Here is a 19643-nt window from a genome sequence, read left to right as displayed (position 1 = left end):
TTGTGACTAAAGAGGTGTGTGTTTTTCATTACTAGGAGATTAAATCCCAGACAAAGTCTTCCTTGAAAACAGCTCTGGCTGTTTCATCCATGTCACATGACACTTTAGAGAGAGTCACATGACTTTTGGAGAAGGCGAATCCCAGGACTTTTATTTAGCCCCCATAATAAAATGAGACAGAAATTGTTTTTCTATGTATTCTGTGTCATTGTAGTATTATTACAGTAAAACCGACAGTTGCCAAGTCTCTGTTTGACAGAGAGAAGACTTTTGCAGCTCCCTGGGTTTGTATCTAATAAACTCTGCCCTTTGACTCGACAACCTTCCTCTAAACTTAAGTAAACTTCCAGGATTTAATGCCCTGCGGCTGTAATCTTTGACATCATTTGCCCCTCTAATCTGAGGTTTACACAATAAAGACACCCTGCCCTGAATTGAGCCAGGTGGACAGATCAATGGCAAGTGGATGGATAAATTAAAAATAGATGACATTACCTCTGAGGGATCTGTGAATCCATCTCTTCCTCTTGTTTGTCACTTACATGAAAGTTGAATCAGTAGTTGCATGCTGGATGAAAGGAAAATGAAGCCTCAAATGATATGTAAAACTGTACAATAGGATGTTAGTTTTGACTTTGTTAAATGTATTTCTCCTGTACTTACCTAACAGTAACCCATTAAAACTATGTAAAATATATACCTGTGATAATGCAGCTGAAGAACAACGTAATCATATGGTGCGTATATCTTTCACATTCTTGGTCTAAGCAAACTGTTGTAACTATTTTAGTTATTTGTGTTTGTATTGAAATGTTTATTTCACTAACACAGCAATAAATTGTCTCATTCATTCTCTCTCTTTCAAAATATATACAAATATGTAGACAAACAGATAGGAAAAATTATTAGAATTAGTATTTTTTTCCTATTTGTATTACGTTTTTATAACAACGGATAAGGTTACGTTTATAAATTCGTGCTTCTAAAAATTGACATGTAATGTGATTTTAATTCATCATTTCAAATAGCCATATTTGTTCAATTATTTTGGAACCAGAGCGACACCTAAAGGCAAAGTCAGGTACTGCGGCTGTAATTTCTCTAGCTTTGAGCTGTTTAGCTGAGAAGTTTGGCTTACACTTTCCAAAATGGCGACCTCCCTAGGCTCTAACACCTACAACAGGCAGAACTGGGAAGACGCGGTATGTCGAATCAATGTTATGTTTTTCTACGACAGTAAACAAGAATGAATGAAATATGTAGCAGCCAAAACGCAACACTTAGTAGCTCTTAAAACCACCTCAGTTTAAGCAGTAGTTTCCGCTAGCCAATGTCGGCTAGCTATTGTAGCGTGGCTGCTATATAGGTTAGCATCTATCTGTATGTCGCGGTTGGCTGCTGTGCGAATATTAACTGTATAGAGATGAAAAGACTCTATTGTCTCAGTTATAAACAAGCAAAGTAATAACTTCCTAGGTCGATCTCTAAAGAATTATCTTGGGATTTCATATGAACACGGGCTATATTAGAGCTAGCTACTTAAGCTAAAAAGGTTAGCGCTAGGAGACTGACAGGGCTAAAATAATCGCAATTCGGTAAAATATTACGTTCAGAATTTGTATTTAAAATACTGACCTCAAAACTTTGCAGTGGTATTACAATTTAGTCAGATGAATTAATAATTTGAACTTAGAAATGTAAATATAGTATCCGCGTGGCCCTCAGAGGGAAATACCTAAGCTAACAGTTTGGCATTAGCACCAACTTTTCAGATAAAGCAGCTAAGCCAGATCTCGAGTTTAAGTCTGTTACAGCTAGTTTAGGGCATAAAACACAACAGTACTTTTTGCCCGCTTGTTGCAGTACTTGATACAGCTGTAAATATGTTGTTTTTAGCGACCCGGTGTTTGACATTTTAGTGTTTTTTTAAAACACCAGACTATTAAGGTTGTAACCTTAGAATATGTAGTTGACGTTTTAAATCACCAGAGCCGCTTATATTTAGATGTTTGGCTGATGATGTGAAATGGATGGATTAAATCCTGGTCATGTTCAGCTGCAAGCACTTTGAAACAGCATCCTTCAACAGATGGCAAAGTGGGAGAGAGCTTGACTCAGGACTCGTTCCGTTCACACATTTGAATATGCCTGAAGCAAAAAGTGAGCTTGAGAGTACTTACAAAATATGAATAAATCAACAGGTGAAACGTAAAGATTAATTCTAGCTTTGCTAAAGACACAGAATCCTGGTCCATAGTAGAGATAAAAATAGAAAATGTGGTTGTTTTCTTGCACAAAGAAGACCCATTGTGATTTTTCTGTTCCAGGATTTCCCAATTCTGTGCCAGACATGTTTAGGGGAGAATCCTTACATCCGTATGGTAAGACTATATGTTCTGGATGTTGCGCTAACTGAATTCATGCTTATAGCGCTAGGGGTGTAAACATGTTCCTGTTTCATTTTACAGACCAAGGAGAAATATGGGAAAGAATGCAAGGTATGTTTTGCAACTCTGACCTTGTATTACACTATGTAATGAGACAACATCATAAACCAACATTTTGATTGTAAGAACATGCCTGAGGTTTTCATTTTCGACCATCAGATCTGTGCTCGGCCCTTCACCGTGTTCAGATGGTGCCCGGGCACACGGATGCGTTTTAAGAAGACGGAGGTCTGTCAGACCTGCAGTAAAATGAAGAACGTTTGTCAGACATGCCTTCTTGACCTGGAGTATGGTGAGTCTTTGATTGTCTGCTCTAAGTTTGACCAGTGTGACATGTTTTACGCAACATAAGTTGGTTTTAACCCTTCTGTTTGTGGTTGGAAGGTTTGCCTATCCAGGTCAGAGACACCGGCCTCACTGTTAAAGACGAGATTCCCAGGTCTGATGTGAACAAAGAGTACTACACACAGAACATGGAGAGAGAGGTAACCTTGCAAAATAACTGCTCTTTAAAACAAGTTTTTATAAATGCAGTGATTATAGTTAAGCAAAATATTTATTGTCTGCTAATTTTTGGACATAGTTTACCATGTAGTGTCAGTGTCGGAGTTTTTTTTAAATAATTTCCTTTCCAGCTACCAGAAATACTTCAGAGGATCAGTTAATAATGATTTTCCTGTTAATATAATTTGTCAAAATTACTTTATTCTACAATTTGTCGTTTGTTTTGCTGACTTTTCAGTTCTCAGTGATTGATTCTGTTTGAATATGTGTTTACAGATAGCCAATTCTGAAGGCACTCGACCGGTAGGCCAGCTTGGTAAGGCTCCAAGCTCCAGCGACATGTTGCTCAAATTGGCCCGAACTACGCCGTATTACAAGAGGAATCGGCCTCATATTTGCTCCTTCTGGGTGAAGGGGGAGTGTAAGAGAGGAGAAGAGTGTCCCTACAGGTGGGCTGTATGGCTAAATCTTTTTTTTTTTTGTTGACTATTTTGACTACTGTATTTTCCGCACTATAAGGCGCGCCTAAAAACCTTCAATTTCCTCAAAAGCCGACGGTGCGCCTTATAATCCGGTGCGCCTTATATATGGACCAATATTGAGCCACAACAGGTCTAGCAACAACGGAAAGCAGCCGCTGACTTCATTTTCGCCTGTAGAAGAAGAAGCGCGCGGTGCATGCTGGGATAGTTGTCAGAACGCTGGTTTGTTAATAAAGTTTGACTGACCTGTCTACCTGATAATCGGGTCGTCTGCAAGTCGTGTAGCACCACGTTCTCCACGAACATGCTATGCGCGAACAGAGAAGGGTGACCATCGTCCGGCCCGGCCCAGTCGCGGAAGGCTCTCCTCGCCGATCAGAGTCGGACTGTTTTGTTGGCATTCTTTATGTTAACAAAGTGGCTTTAGATTCATCCGGGGTGCTTCAACTAGGGTTACCAAGGGACCAGCCCTTATACATTTAAAGCCGGGGGAGTCGGGGGAAGAGAGACAGAGACTGCGGCGGCAGCGTGTCGGTTGGTCTGTGTTACCCAGAAAGCAGTTGGGCACAATGTGGCAACACCAACACCGTGAGTAAAACAATTGACTGGGGCAGCCTACAATATAAAGTACTCGGGACCATTTCTTTATTATTACACATCCACATTTGTAGAGTACAGAACAAATCGCGTCCCGTTCAATTCAACCCTAACTGTAGCATCTATTCTATGCGCCTTATAATGCGGTGCGCCTTATAGTGCGTAAAATACGGTAGTCAATTAGGCTTTCTTTGTGATTAACTACAATCACAAAGAATTGTAGAATTGTCCTAAATGAAAAATTTTAAAGTCTCTACTCTTGCTACTTCATAAGTTGAAGATTTTAAAGTCATTTTGCTTGTTTACAAAGCTCTCAGTGGTCCCAGCTAGTTTATCTTGTCTTTCAGTTTGTTTGTTTTTTATTGCTTGAGCCCTCCAGAACAGTCCTTTCTTCAGGTAGCATGTGTTTAAATATTTCAAAACTCCAAACTAAAACAGACAGGGAGACATCCGTTTACCATTTGTTGACCATAGGGCCTTGAATGACCTTCCTGAAGAAATAAGAATTAATTAAAGAGTTGTAGTTTTTCTGAATAAAATAACATGCTTTTTTTTTTTTACTTTTTTCTCTATATCTGTAATTCTTAGTCAATTCAAAACTAGTTTTTTTTATTTATTTTGTCATAAGAATAATTTTTATTTCTATATTTTCACTTTATAATATTGCTATGTTAATTTTTTGTTGGTCTTTTTTATGGCAATCCTATGTTGATTATTTTCAACCATGTCCATTTATAAAATTATCAGCATACATAAGTACACTACTTTTATCATCTACATTATCATTTTTAACTAATTTTTGTCAATTTTTTTATCAGTTTTATTTTTAACTTGATCACTCATTTGAGGGGTGTGTGTCCTGTTTTGTTTGTAATCTATTTTGTTGTGTAAGCATTGTATAAAAGGTTTAATACAAATGTTTTTTTGTGTGTAGTGTTCAGTCTGACAATTATTTTTTATCTTTGTGGTATATTCGTTTTTCTATTCTTTTTTTTCCCGTTTTTGCCTGCAGGCACGAGAAGCCTACAGATCCTGATGACCCTCTGGCTGACCAGAACATTAAAGATCGTTACTACGGCATCAATGACCCAGTTGCTGACAAGTTATTGAAGCGGGCTTCAACTATGCCCCGACTGGACCCACCAGAGGACAAATCCATTAGCACTCTTTACATAGGCGGCCTGGGAGATACAGTAACAGACGGAGATCTCAAGTCAGTATTTTATTGCAAGCGCTGTTGCAACTTCAAATAGTGAATTTTATATTCATAGTCTTTAGGTGACATTCTTTTGTTAAGCAAACTGTTTCTTTATCACTACAGGGGTCACTTCTACCAATTTGGAGAAATTCGCACCATTACTATAGTCCAAAGGCAGCAGTGTGCCTTCATCCAATTCGCCACTCGGCAGGCAGCAGAGATGGCTGCAGAAAAGTCCTTTAACAAACTAATCATTAATGGACGGAGGCTCACTGTCAAGTGGGGAAGGTAAGTCGCTTCTGAACTCCCGTCCTGCCGCACCAAGCAGAGCCACTTTGAGGGATGTGCTATAATGTGCTTGTTAAATGCCAGGTGCTTTTCAAGGAGAATGAGTGTAGCAGCCTGAGCTAATCCCAGCATTGCTGTTACAAGTGTCAGTAAATTGGTAACTACAGGGCTGTTAAAAGGTGACTATTACTGACGCAGTGAGAGTTGGCTGGAGACGAAGATTGTCTGTGACGAATGCTGCTTTCAGCTGCTACCCTGCGTTTAATGAACGGGCGTCTAATGCAGATGGTGTGACTCTTTAGGTCTCAGGCAGCCAGAGGAAAGGATGGAAAGGAGGGAGTGAGTGAAATGGGAACCAGACTGGATCCTGTACCTGGCCTGCCGGGAGGTGAGTGCAGCCGCCAGAAGAGTTTCAAAATACACGTATGACTCAAACGATTAATCGTGATGAATCGATTATTGAAGTAATCGTCAACTAATTTAGTAATAAATTAATCATTAACTAGTGTATACAAACTCTAAAAAGGCAATTTGCTGAAAAAGCAACTTACTAAGAGCAGTAACTAAGTCAAAACTACAAAAATATGCACATTTTCTAATTAAAATTAAAAAAAATCTTTGTAAATATATTCTGGCACAGGTTTTGCTTTATTCTGTAAAAAAAAGTCTTCTATTAATTTTTTCTTTGAGATTATTGATAAATTAATAAATCCAAAAATAATCATTAGATTAGACTGTATTAATAAATCAAGCAGAAAGGGCTGAGCTTTTCACACGTTGATGGTAGAAGTATTTATTTAGCTACAGATGCATCCTTTGCTACAAATGATCTAGCATACGCTTGTGAAAGGCTATGTTGTTTCATCTTGTTTAAATAAGGAGTTTGCTTATTTGGATATTTTAAAACATTTCTAATATTGTACAAAATGTGGCAATTTTCTTTCCAGATTAATCGTTAATACTAAATTACTGAAGTAATCGCAATATACAGCCCTAATACATGTAGACGGTGACAGGCTTTGTTTCCCCCCTTTCTGTCAGCACTTCCTCCACCACCAGCTCTCGATGAAGAGGCTCCAGCAAACTACTTCAACCTCGACCCGAGCTCCTCACCTGCCATCATGAACATTGCTTTACCGCCACCTCCAGGCATCAACCCCCCTCCACCAGGTAGAAGGAGATCATGATTAGTGTTACTGACGCAGAGTGAATGCAGATGCCTAAGATAGTAAACTGTTTATTTTTCCTCAGGTTACGGCCCTCCGATGTTTCACCCCATGGGTCCCATGGCCCCACCTGTCCCCCCTCCCATGACAATGAGACCCCCTGGTACAATCCATTACCCGTCCCAGGATCCCCAGCGCATGGGTGCCCACTCGGCACACGGCTCACGCCACACCGAATAGCCGCGAGAGCGGAGTGACGTTGGGCTGTGATTAGATTTCTCTGGCGTTCTCATGTCAAACCTGGTTGGTTGCGTGCATGTTCAAGGCTTCTACGGGCCACAGGACTGCTTCCAGAAAAAAAACACGCTGCACAGGAATTAGTTATCTCCTGTTAATACAACCTACAGAGCTGCAAATGAATTCTGTGCCATGAGAGGTGACGGTCAGAGTTTAACTCTACGACTTTGGTCGCGCTAGGGAATATTAACGAATAGCAAACAGTTAAAACAGCCTCTGGGCATGAGGCCGATATGACCAGGACCACATGGAACCATTGTACATATAAGAACTTAGTCTTTTCAGTAAATTTGTTTCTGTCTCATTTTGCTTTTTTTTTTCACCTGGAGTTGAATACTGATAAGTATTTTTAAATCTGTTCATTTCATTTAGTTTGAGTTTTTTTTTTTTTTTTTTTTTTATTGGACACCATCTCAATTTGAACATCATATTGACTTTATTGTAAAATTTTCTTTACTTATTTTCACTTCTCATTAAAATGACACCCTTGTCAATAATTATCTTCTCGTACATTTATTACTACATATCGTTATGACAGAATTAAATTCACAAAGTAAAAACAAGAGAGGACAGATGGGTTTTGATGAGTCAAAATATATGTTGGGATCACTTCATGCAGTACCTTGCAAAAGTATTCATTTTCCTTGAACATGTTTACCTTTTGTCACAACTATGAACTTTGTTGTAATGCAGTTTTTATACACCAACACAACACTTCATGTGTGTGAGATGGAAGGAAGTTGATAAATTGTTTTAAACTCTTTTTACAAATAAAATCTGAAAAATGGAGCATGCGTTTCTGATCGACCACCTCGTACTGCAATGACAGAAACTAGCTTTGCACATCTTGATACTGATACTTTGCCTACTCTTTGTAGCTCAGTCAAAGTAGATGGAAACTATCTGCAGATGGCAATATTCAAATTTTTCCACAGAGTGTTAACTAGATTCATGCCTGAGCGTCGACTAGACTGTTATAAACACATGAATTTGCTTTAACCTAAACCATTAAAGCTAAATATTTAGGATCCATCAGGTTTCTGTATCCCAGATAAAAATAGCTTTGTCTCAGCATGGCATTGGTGGTTAGGTTTCCACCGAAAATAGCTTTTTGATTGTAGGTGAAAAAATATTCCGTGCCTGATCTGACCAGAGCATGGTCTTCCTTTATTCACTACTTGGATTCTTTAGCTCTTCCTTAAAGGCCGTATGTGCAATGCACGACGTATAGTTGCACCGTGAATAGTTTCTTTCACCTGAGGCATCACCTCTGCAGCGCTTCCAGAGTTACTATGAGACTCCTTGCTGCCCCTCTGAATCGTGCTCCTCTCTCATGGCCTGTTGGGTTAGGTAGACGGCCGTGTCTTGATAGATCACCTCTTACATTTTCAGAATGTAAGAGCCGTACGCCCAGAGCTCTGTTGGACTCACAAAAACATGGGATTTAGTTTTACAACCTATCCCTTGTGGAGGTGAATACTTCTGCAAGGCATTGTGAACCTGTGACTCTGCCCATCATCGCCTGCCTCTGTATGCTCACAACACTCATTAGTAGCAAACCACTATTATGCTGGAGTCTTAATTTTTTTTTTTCTTCCAACTTCTCCTTTCGATTGTTGCAATCAACAGAGGGACCGTTTCGAGGAGAGAGGCTTGTGCTTCAGGTTTTATCTCACAAAGTCACTCATAGCTCATTAGATTCAGGGCTGTAGTCTATTCCCCATCCCCTCGGCGCTCTGTTGAAGTTTGGCCGTCGACACATGCGGTCTAGGGCGACGCCGGGAAGCTTCTGGGGCTCCACGGCCTCAAAGCCAATAACTGGGATGACTCTCTTGCTGGCCATTGTGCCGCCAAATGGCATCGGAGTTCTGTAAAAAGGGTGGGGGGGAATAAAAGAGGGTTATATCAAGTAGCTCTGCTTGAGGTAACAGTGAAAATCTTTTACATGACACATGATATGCACTGCTTCAAACAAGATTTTTATTTTTTTTAAAACCCACCAGGGTTTAACACCATTAAAACTGGGTGCGCCCTGAACTCAACCTCTCTTTCCGACGATTAAGAGTTCAGCTATAAGACGCTGTAATTTCATAATAATCTTAAGGATGTAAGAGGATCTCTCCACAGGGGGTACAGCTCCTCCTCACAGGCGGACTGAATCAGTTTGACTGACAGCGTTTCTTTCAGTTTGCCTCGCCTGCCGGCCTCATCTCCCCATCTGCCTTGGCTTCACATTTGCTCTGTCTTGCACGTATGTCATGTGAAAGACGACTCCCTTTCCGTGTGCTATATGTCTTATTGGGTCATGAAAGCTTGTAGACCCCCACTCTCCCCTCCTTCCTGTGGATCATCTGTCAAGGCCCAGAGATTAAAATAACCACGATGCTGCCACAGTCCAAGGAGCTGAAAGCCAGACACTGGATTCATTTTCAACCTGTGGAAACATGGACCGGAGCCGGGGGAACAGATGATAATGGATCTCTTCGGTTAGGTCATCCGTGGGACTATTTGGAGATAGACGGGCCTCGGCGTCCGTGCTTTAAAAAACGTATGTATTTGATTCACTTGCAGAGACCTATCAGGTGATGGAGGAAAGGATTTACCTGTTGAAGCACCTGTAGTTAGCAGGCTGTAGTCTTTGTGGGGGTTGTGGCAGCTGGGTGTTGAGCGTATTCAGAAGCTCTTCGCTGCCTCCCAAAGCTTCCCTCCATGGGGAGCAGTAGGATTTGGGGATTACCGTTGTGTTGAACTTCTCATGTGGAATTTCCTTTAGGGGCCCAGAGTAGCCTGGCCAAGAAAAAAACAAAAGAAAAAACGTGATAGCGGTGAAGCAGGATCCTAAATAAAGCCAACGATGTGTTTGAGTAATTTCGAGTACTTTCAGTTGAGAAACTGTTCAATTAAATTCAGCCCCCACCCCCTGAATAAAAAAAACATGCTGTTTCCAAGCGCATAGGGATAAAAATTTACATGCAAATCTCTCTGATGTCACTCCTGTCAGCAATAGGAATGACAGTAATGAGATCTCAGTGTGAATCCCTGATAATAAACGGAGCTTAGTTGCTCATCAGTCAGACTGGAAGCAGTGCTTTCTGCCAGGCCAAATATACAACAGCCCTCAGCAAAGATGCTCACAAGATAATTGCTTTCCACAAACTGCCAGCTCCCCTTTCTCTGATTATAATAAAACAAATTAATGTGCTGGGAGTGCGATTGGAAAGGTGAGTCGTGGTGCAACAGTGTCCATGCGTTCCTCAAGCGCCGGCAATGCTGAAAGCACAGTCTGAGCTTGTCCTTTTTTTCGCAGCGTGTTACCATTTACCTGGAGCCAGGACATTGGGATTGCCCTTCTTTGCTACAGTCTTCTGAAGGTTCATGACCAGGCTGTGCTTACCGGGGATGGAGAAAGCCTGGTTCTCTTTTCCTCCCTGCGGCACGGAGACTGACTGCAGGGGGGGACTGAGTTCAAGATGAGCCTACAGGATACACGCTGATTAGGGTTCCTGTAAATGTATATCTAACACTCAAATGGCAATACTTTATGGCTTTATGCTTTGGCTGTAACAGTGATGCTGCTCTGCTTGAGACAGCAACCGTGGGAAAGCTTATCAAATGTTTAGCCTCGGGAATACAGTACGCCTACCAAAGACGTCCACTCATCAAATACTAACTGATGAGTTTAATGTATATTAAACTCAGGTTTAAACTCAAACAAAACTCAAATATTTTGTTTGAGTGTAAAACAAAATATGTTTTAAACTCAAAACATATTTTGAGTTTTTTTAAACTCAAAATATTTTTTTAAACTCAGGTTTAAAGAAATATTAAAAAAAAAAAATTTATTATTTGAATATTTGATTGGAACATAGCTAAAAAAAATCTGCTTTGTTAATAATAAGCTACCAAACAACATTTAGAGCCTCATGGGATAAAGCAATACAAAGTAGTTTGCAATTGTGAAATGAAAGGAAAACGACACGTGGTTTTACTCCAGTGCATGAAACTGCTAAAGATCAGCTTGGAATTCATTTGTGCGGTCTTATTACAGATTCTCTATTGGACTTATGTCCGGACTTCACTGGACTAAACTAACACATGAGTAAGCTTTTCATTTCCACCCTTAAGTCATTTGCAGCCTCTTGCTTCCACCCATTTCCCATCAACTCTGCTCAGCTTCACTGTCCCTACTGTGACAAAAAATAACCCAGTGTGACGTAGCCATCATCATGGTGGGGGTGATGGACAGACTTAGTTTCCTACCATAAATAGCATTTTGACCACAATGTTCAATTTTGGTCTAATTTGACTGGAGTACTGGAGCTTGCTGTGTCCTGACATAACACGCTACAAGCTGAGACAGGCACAATAGTTTTCTTCTGAGCCACGCATCAGCTCTATTCTATATTGTTCATTGGTTTCATTATATTTGACTTTAAATGTGTGCAGATTTGGAGAAACACATCTTCCACTTTGAACAAAAAAAGCAAAACAGATAGTTTACGGGGTGGGATGCAGGTGAATTCATGTCAAATTCAAAACTGGTCACATACAGAACAGGAAATCTACCCAAAAACAATATAAAACGTTTTTTGAAATAATAGCAAGGCAACTTTATTTATACCTCACCTTTTGGCCAAAGGAAATAAATGAAATAAATATTTTATCCATTCTTTTAGTCTTCCTTCTCCTCTCCCATAAAGACCAGACTTACGGAGTGAACGACAAACTCTTAAAAATTGTTTATCTTGAGCAAAAAGAATGAAAACTATGTGTTGTTTTTCTCTCAAATCACAATAATAATGCTCTTTGCGTAGCTTATCACATAAACTCTCAGGAAAGAATAAAGAATACTTTAGCATTTTACAATGTGTCTGTTTTCTATTTCTTACATTTGTGTTGAAAGGTCCATTGGCAGCGTTCTCTAGCGTAAACTTATCGGCTCTCCTCTGCCTCTCCTGAAACATGCGAGAGCCTCGATTGGAGGAAAGGTTCAGCTCTTCCATCATCACATCTTTTGGTACGCTGATCTTCTTCCCCAGGTTCAGACCTGTCAGAAGCAAGTAGCAAGTGATTCACTGACTCATTCTGTGTGAGAAATGCATACGTTCATTTATTTGTGGCTTTTAGGTTGCCACAAATAAATAGAAATGATCGTGTTCAGTCCTTTGCAAGAGCTTATAAGATCTAAAAGTAATCTGTTATGTGTTTTCCCTTAAGACAACTCTTAACCCAAACAGTAAGTGGACATATAACTCATAACAACAGGCATGGTATATTTTAAATTTCATCTAATGGTTCATCCATCCCTCATGCGTCAGAATTAATTATTTGGCTATAAGGTGAACATGTGCTTTTTTAAAAATTAAATCCTTGGTAGTTAATGTAAAACTGTGTCTTTATTGTTGCCTTCTATAAAGAGTTTTCCCATTAACCCTTTGTCCATATGATAATTGTAGTGCATTATTTGTTATAGGGCCGAAAACTAATGGTTTTAAGTTCAGTCATCCTCTATTTGCGCCTCCAGATTCCTCCAGTGTTTTACTTATATTCATTGTACAGTAGAAATCCTGTTCATTTTTTAAAAATTCATGTTGTTTTTGTATCATTATTTATTTATCCACTCAAATGTTGAAGATTCCCTAATCGTTTTGTTCTCAGAAAACAGACTATTTTTTATTTTTTACTACTCAATAAGCCATTTGAGTAGTATATTTCTTGCCTTATTCTTTCTTGGAGGGCTTTGCTTGTCTTAAATGCAAAAGTTTTTTATTTTTTATGTCCAAATCAAACGACAGGATTAAAAATGATTTTTTTTCCCCCCCTGCTGTCTGAAATCATTTAAAGCTTTGAAAAAGTCAAACTTCTCTCATATCACCAATACTTCCACATTTCAATTCATAAATTTGAATCAGCTTTAACTCCAGCAATTTACAAAGAAAGGGAAAGCAGAAAAAAAAAAAAAAAAGACACTTGGCAAGTCATGAAGTCCCAAGTGCTCTTCTTGTTTCTGTCAACATGAAACAGCTGAGCTGGACTGATATTTAAAAGCCAAAGCATGTGTGCCGTCACTAAGTATCCATGCAGTTTTTGCTCAGGGGGTCCCTTCTTAGGTTGTATTGCGGCATGATGGATGGCCTGAAATAGCCTCGAGATGATGTCAAGTGGTGTGTAATGTTTGTTGTGCTCCAGAGTTAAATGGGAAACTGGGCATATAAATAGGATCTTTGGATGAAAGACTTGTGTCAGAACAGATGGTCCTTTTTACTCGCACATGATAAGTGTTGGGAGAAGTCTGGGCCCATGCCACCCTAGAGGAGCTGCCTTTGATCAGCCTGTGTATAATTCAGCGGTGGGAGTCACGTTTTGCTGAGTTTAGGAGAATAATTTTCAAAGCCTTACTAGCGGACGGGACTGGAGTAGCAAGCAGCCAGCTGGGATAGTCCCAGCTGGCCATCCACGCATTACCATTCCGAGGATTTCAGAGTATCAGTGTCCACTTGTTTCCGAGAAGAGAAGCTACACACTTTGATGTTTGGTTCGGTTACACCTGACACACCCAGCTGTGATCTCACATTATGTCAAGGAGTTAAATAAATTGTAGCCTTTTCAGTGTTAAGTTGTCACATGTGCTCACAGGCAGCTGTGCTTCAAGTCCCATCGTTACGTTTGCTGAAAAGTGTTGACCTGTTCAGGCTTTGGCTTTTTAGATTTACAACAAATGTAATCTTCAGGACAGAGACGGCCGAGTTTATGCATATTTTTATTTTGAATCGACGACGACCATGGGCAGTTCAGTCTCTATGAGAAATAAGTAATTTTCCATGAATTAATTAAGCTCCAGTAGCAACATCATCTTAGCCAGCTGTGGTGCACAGCCAGGTATCCTCACAGTTTGGAAAGTTTTTAAACTGCATAACATAACATATTCCTACTGACCTGACGTGGACAAAAGGTCTTAAAGAAGTTGTTTGAGCTGCAACAGAGAGAGGACTTCTTTGTGTTTTGTGTGCTTCTGCTGCCCTCCTGGCCATATTGTCCCCAAAACCCAACAGTGAACATAAATCCCTTGTGTCGCTCCTTTAAGTTCTTACCTCCTCTGGCCTCCTGAGACAGAGCTTTGGCTTGCAGCATCCTCTGCCTCGTCAAGCCATCCACTCTGGAATGCATCTCCAATGGTTTTCCCTTAATCATGATCAGGCTGTATAATCAATATTCATTTGTTTATTTATGTATTTTGAAGATGATAGAAGTATAAAATCACACACATAAATAAAAAAAATGCAAAAGACACACATTTTTGTACCACAATCACCTTAGCTTGCTCAAAAAGGAGAAGGCAGAGGTAAGAAACTTATGAACTCCTTACTCTATAAACTCATACCATACTTTCAGATGGACCCTTGTTATTAACCCCTTAAGTTATATCCTCCTTCTCTTACAAAAACATGTTCTGTGTGTGCTCGGGTAACACTTTATTTATTTGATGCCTTAAACACAATTTGAGCAAATTAAAATTTTTTAAATGGGATTTGTGTTACATAAATACTGAATAATAGAGCAAATCTCTAACAGTTTCGAGAAGAATGATGTTATTGTTAGTGCCAAACACTTGCCTCAGGTATGAAGTTGTATATCGGTTTTAGTTTTATTTAATGACATATGCATGTTGTTAGCTAACATTTCTCTGACCAGATAGCATCAAAAATTACACACGCTGTCCCTGGATACAGTTCACTCTGCTAAGTCTAATCGTGCCTCATGTCAAAGCGTACAAATGATTAGAAAGCCTTTATTTGCAACCTTACCTGTGTTTCCTTCTCTTTTTCTTCTGGGTTTTGCTCCTCGTCCCACTACGGATCTGGGATGCTTCTCCGCTCAGCTCGGACACTCCTCAACCCTGAAGGAACAGACTGTATAAAACTCATCTCGGGATGCCTCTGGCACTTACCTCACTGGGTTTATTTTAGCAGAGAGCTAAGGCAGTAAGGACAAAATGAGGGGGTGTTTTTGTGGGGTTATAAAAAGGTGATTAGGGTGGTGGGGGCAAGTGCAAAGATTTACATCCTGACCTCGGGGCAGCTTTGATTGTAAAAACCGGATCTCCTCTGCACGCGCATGCTTGTGTGAGCTTGCAGCAGTTGTCCAGACACTATCAAAGAAAGGCAAAGCATCCACATGTGTTTTTTGTGGAGGCACCTTTGAAATTGATGAGGTAGCAATCATCATCATCATCATCATCATCATCATCATCATCATCATCATCATCATCATCATCATCATCACTGCTATGTTTTCTTGTTTAGGCAGGTTGGTCCTCCATTTTCTGACCTTTTCTACCCTGAGTTATTGGGATTACACAGCTCTCAGTTGTTCAGGCCACCATGTAACAAATGCAGATTAACACCAAATTTGCTTTAGCTTCACCTTTTAAGCAATGACTTTTAAATTTGGTTGCTCTGTTTAAACTCAAGTGAGTTTTTTTTTTTTTTTTTCTATCAAGTTGTATTTTCTCACAAATTGATTTCCTGAACTTAGCAGAAGCCTAGTGGTGGGGGGGAGGAGGGAACTTTGCCTTTATCTCTGCTGAGATTGGAAATTGATTTTGCCCTTGCCTACCTCTGTCTCCCAGTGGGAAGCCTCCTGGCCTCGGAAAGTAAACGTTAAGTCATCCTTAGTGACAAATATTCATCTGCTGATGCACAAATGAGGCCGAGAGGCGGCTGCTCTTTAATGGTTTATTAAGGAGAATTGTTTAGCAGAAGAAGCATTTTGACAAAGAACGTCCCAGCTTCTGTGCAGCTCTGCCTTTGTGATCAAACAGAATCAGTCACGTCCCCTTCAGCTTATTCAGACTCATGGTTTAGCAGTTTGTGACACGTGGAGTTATCGCGTTCACAACAAATCACTGTTGAATTTCCAATGCTTGAGAAAACGACTTCTGAGAAGGACGGTGAGAGGATAACCAGAGGAAAATAAAACACCCATTTTATAATCACTGTGAGGGTTCCAATGCATTTATGAGGCTCTGTAATCCTAAATATTTCATAATATCACCAACGTCAGGCGTCATAAATTGGGCACGTAAACATTTCATTCCCATTCCTGACAAATATGTAAAGCCTTAAAATAAATTAACATTTTATTAGAGTGGTATAATCCCACACTGTTTTATTTTTTATTTTTTTAAGTCTGACTTTAATTTTGACTAACAAGAGAAAATAAAAAAAATCAACACTAAAAAACAGCTGCTTTGAACAAAATCGCCGATTCCATTGTAAATTGTACAAGCATTGCATGCTATTAAGAAATTAACGTCGATGTCTGGCTTGCCACTATTCTTTAAACCTTCAATTATGATTTTATTAGGGCTTAATAATTGCCAATACAAACACAAAGTAACAATTAAACAAAATATGATGAGTTGCTTCAAAAAAAAAAAAAATCCTTCTGTATTTATAAACTAAAATATTTATGATCACATTCGTGCCAGATATTGCACGGGGCCTCAGTGAAGCATGGAATAACCAAGATGATCTTTACTGACGGCGATGAGTGCCAGCTTCATAGACATTCCCCACGCCAGTCATGCTAAACATGATAGTGGAGGCTCCTTGTTTCCCCGGATGAGGGGCAGCTTACTGACAGCCTCTAACAGATATGTAGCTTGACCATCGCGCTGCACGCTATAAAAAGGCACTTTGTTGACACTGGAGCCCACATGCACGCACGGCTCTGGGAACGGAACTGGCAGAAACTCAAGGTTGACGTTTGGAGGAATTGAGGAGACAGCACCAAAGAATAGCCGGCTGAGAAGAGATTGTGGATTTCATACTGCCTTCTATCGGAATGACCAACGCAAAGCAGAGCCATTGTAAAATGGATGGTAAATGAGTCGGGTTTAGTTATTTTTTGCAAATAAAATCTATATCTTGGGTTTTATTCAACCCCCACGTTTGATAAGAAAACGTCAATTAAAAACTAATAAAACCACCTCATGGATAAACATATTTATGTGTGTCTGTGGGTTTGGGTCTCTATCTTGGCCAGTGATGGACTGGCTCCCCCGTCCCACTGGAGAGAGGCACCAGCCCCCCTTGCAACCTGCCTGGACCCTCGGGTTTAGACAGTGGAGCTGTTGGGTGGACGGATGGAAAAATAAGAAGAAAATTATTCTCATTCCACTTCTTTTTTTTGTTTTGTTCAATCGCATAAATTGCAAATAAAATCCACTGACAGTTGTGGTTGTAATGAGACAACGAGAAAGAAAAAAAAAAATTCACACAGTTGGAATACTGCAAGAGCAAGGCTCTGTAAAGGATTGGTCTTTTCTTGGCTGACATCTAAATATGGTCGTAATTGTTAGAGATGAGAATTTGCAATGTTTTCTCACAAGAGGATAAAATAAATAACACAGAGTTTGTTCCTGAATATATTTGCATCTGTTTAGCATAACATTTATTCACAAAAAAAAAAAGAAAAAAAAAAAAGAATAAAGAGCTCATGTTTTTCAGTTTATCTCTGGAAAGAAAAACCCAAGCACATACAGCGCTTAGTGGAGAAAGCCAACGTGTTTGATGTCAGAGAATAAGCACATAGAAAATGAATAGGATTCTGTGTTCATGTCCCATAGCGAGCAGTGAAAAGCCACCGGGCACCGACATCTGACACAGGAACAATGAGACCGAAGCTTCTGCAATAAGACCACCTTTAAAAGGATTTGCCCTGCTGGCCATGAGATAAGACCTTATTGGCTGCTTTGACAGCGGGAGAGAGAGCAAAAGCTGAGAAATTAAGTGGGCCTGTTATCTCTTACGCATTGAGAGCTAAACTCATTAAAATTCTTTTTTTTTTTTTTGCAGCACCGAAGAAGTCGTCACACTCTGAACTTTTTCCCTCACTGCCTTTGGGAGAGCGACTGGAAGTCAATCAGATGGGGGGGGAGAGTCGGCTTGACGGTGCTCAGTTTGAGCTTCAATTTAGAGCCGAACGACGTGCGAACCGCTGCGTGAGAGTCTCATCAAGGAGTCACACAGCGATGATGTCTGCATGCTTGTCAGGGAGAGAGAGAGAGAGAGAGAGAGAGAGAGAGAGAGAGAGAGAGAGAGAGAGAGCACCTACCAGGCAAAACGTTCACAATGAGAAACGACATAATGTACACGCATGGAATATGAATCTCTCTGATGTGTGTCTACAGCCCGGTGTGGCACGGCGACTTCTTAACTTTCATTTTACTCTTTCAGTGAAAGAGCCTGGTTTTCAAAGTGTTTTCCTCCGCAGGTGCACAAAAACCTGTTTGATTTCAGCAAAGCGAAAAGACAGCGGCGTGAGAGACTCTGCAGTGAGCTAATGAACTCCCGCTGAATCGGGGTTCCTCGGGTTAAAAGGAAAGTTTGCTTACAAATTGAGCCATAAGGTTGAAAAAAAAGGGGGGGGGGGAAACGTTCAGCGCTTTCTTAACGTGCGCTACATACATTAAAAAGAAGGCAACGAGAATAAAAACGTCCAAATGGTTTTACAGCAGGCGATTCTGCAAAAGGGCTCCTCGTTTCTACTCTTTTGAGAATTAATGAAGTGTGCAGGAAGTGAAGAAACCATGAAGAAAGTATGTAAATAAATGCATTAAAAAAAAAAAAGTTTGATGAGGAGCTATAAAAGATTTTTTTTCTTCCAAACAAAATTATACGGAGTTGCTGTCACAGGAGGAGACAGTTCAAGTTTGTTTCCCTGCAGTTTATTTATTTATTTATTTTTTTTACAGACCATTCAAACTGTTTACCCTCCTGGGTTGAAGGATCCAGTTGACTCTACTTTTATCTGCCGGGAAACATTCTCACTAAGTGAAAATTGTTATGGTTCTCCAACCTTGACCCCTGGAGATTAGGCAAAGGATCTGCAGCACATTATATGATTATTGGCATCCCTGGTAAAAAAAAAATGCCCACAAAAGCCTTAAGATTAATTTATCTTAACTTATCAAAACCCAATTGTTTCTGCTGCAATTGGGCTTTGATTCTCGTTTGCATTTAAAGTAATTCTTAATGACATAGATTCAACGCAAAGTTGAATCTATATACCAAAATCTTATACGAGATTTTGGTACATATTTATAGGGAAATTTTACTTACCTTTTAAGTTTGAAAGTCGGATGTCGTTTCTGCTCTCAAAACTTGTAATGTTTCCACTAAAAGCATCTGCTTTCTTTCAAATATTCTCTGTTGTTCTCCCTCAGATTTTCTCCTCGTGCGCAAACTTTCTCTCTGCGCGGATTAAATCTGCGCTCGCAAACCTCACTGCTCGCTTGGATATTGTCTGCCCCTTCGCGGATCAAGGAGTACCGTCGCCTAGCAACCGTTCCAGCCAATAGGATGACAGTATTCCACTGCGTGCGCTTGATATTATTGGGTGTGCTTGTGTGGGGCTACAATAGGTAGCTGCATCTCCTTTTCCTGCCATGTATAGAAATCAATTTCAGCAAAACAGATCGCATATATGTGATCTCTATACTCAATATCTGCTTAACCCATCTCAATCACTTGATCCTCATTTTAGCGGTAATGTTTTTATGCTTCATATTCATTATGAGAATCAACCACATCCCAAAATTGATCAAACTTTTTATAATTCATTGCACACATTTGCTTGGGAAGTTTCAGATGCTTTAAGA

At 39.9% G+C, this 19643-nt stretch overlaps 2 protein-coding genes across 5 annotated transcripts; one reads left to right on the top strand and one right to left on the bottom strand.

Annotated features, from left to right (window-relative positions):
- The first annotated feature begins 1048 nt into the window (after positions 1 to 1048).
- On the top strand, positions 1049 to 7743 carry rbm22 (RNA binding motif protein 22). Its single transcript, XM_008420152.3, has 11 exons — positions 1049 to 1202; positions 2328 to 2381; positions 2469 to 2498; positions 2607 to 2739; positions 2832 to 2932; positions 3228 to 3400; positions 5043 to 5243; positions 5352 to 5516; positions 5819 to 5904; positions 6558 to 6686; positions 6768 to 7743. The coding sequence occupies exons 1-11, from the start codon at positions 1149 to 1151 to the stop codon at positions 6920 to 6922; spliced, it is 1281 nt and encodes a 426-aa protein (XP_008418374.1). The 5' UTR covers positions 1049 to 1148; the 3' UTR covers positions 6923 to 7743.
- LOC103471272 (myozenin-2) lies at positions 7393 to 19230 on the bottom strand. 4 transcript variants are annotated; one of them, XM_081611382.1, is made up of 7 exons: positions 19105 to 19230; positions 14785 to 14876; positions 14071 to 14177; positions 11869 to 12026; positions 10302 to 10455; positions 9583 to 9766; positions 7393 to 8847 (listed from the first exon to the last, which is right to left on the bottom strand). In XM_081611382.1, exons 3-7 carry the CDS (start codon positions 14168 to 14170, stop codon positions 8664 to 8666), a joined length of 780 nt encoding a protein of 259 aa, XP_081467508.1. In that variant the 5' UTR covers positions 14171 to 14177; positions 14785 to 14876; positions 19105 to 19230; the 3' UTR covers positions 7393 to 8663. The 4 variants fall into 4 exon arrangements, with proteins under 4 accessions (XP_081467508.1, XP_008418376.2, XP_008418378.2 ...); XM_008420154.3 differs by lacking the exon at positions 19105 to 19230 and having other exon boundaries at positions 14071 to 14161; positions 14785 to 15088; XM_008420156.3 differs by lacking the exon at positions 19105 to 19230 and having other exon boundaries at positions 10374 to 10455; positions 14785 to 15085.
- Between the last annotated feature and the right edge of the window lie 413 nt (positions 19231 to 19643).

The sequence above is a fragment of the Poecilia reticulata genome, chromosome 10 (genome assembly GCF_904066995.2).
Source record: "Poecilia reticulata chromosome 10, P_reticulata-male-v2, whole genome shotgun sequence".
Taxonomy (NCBI): Eukaryota; Metazoa; Chordata; class Actinopteri; order Cyprinodontiformes; family Poeciliidae; genus Poecilia; species Poecilia reticulata.
The sequence above is the reverse complement of the archived record's forward strand: the minus strand, read 5'-3'. Positions and strand labels throughout refer to the sequence as shown.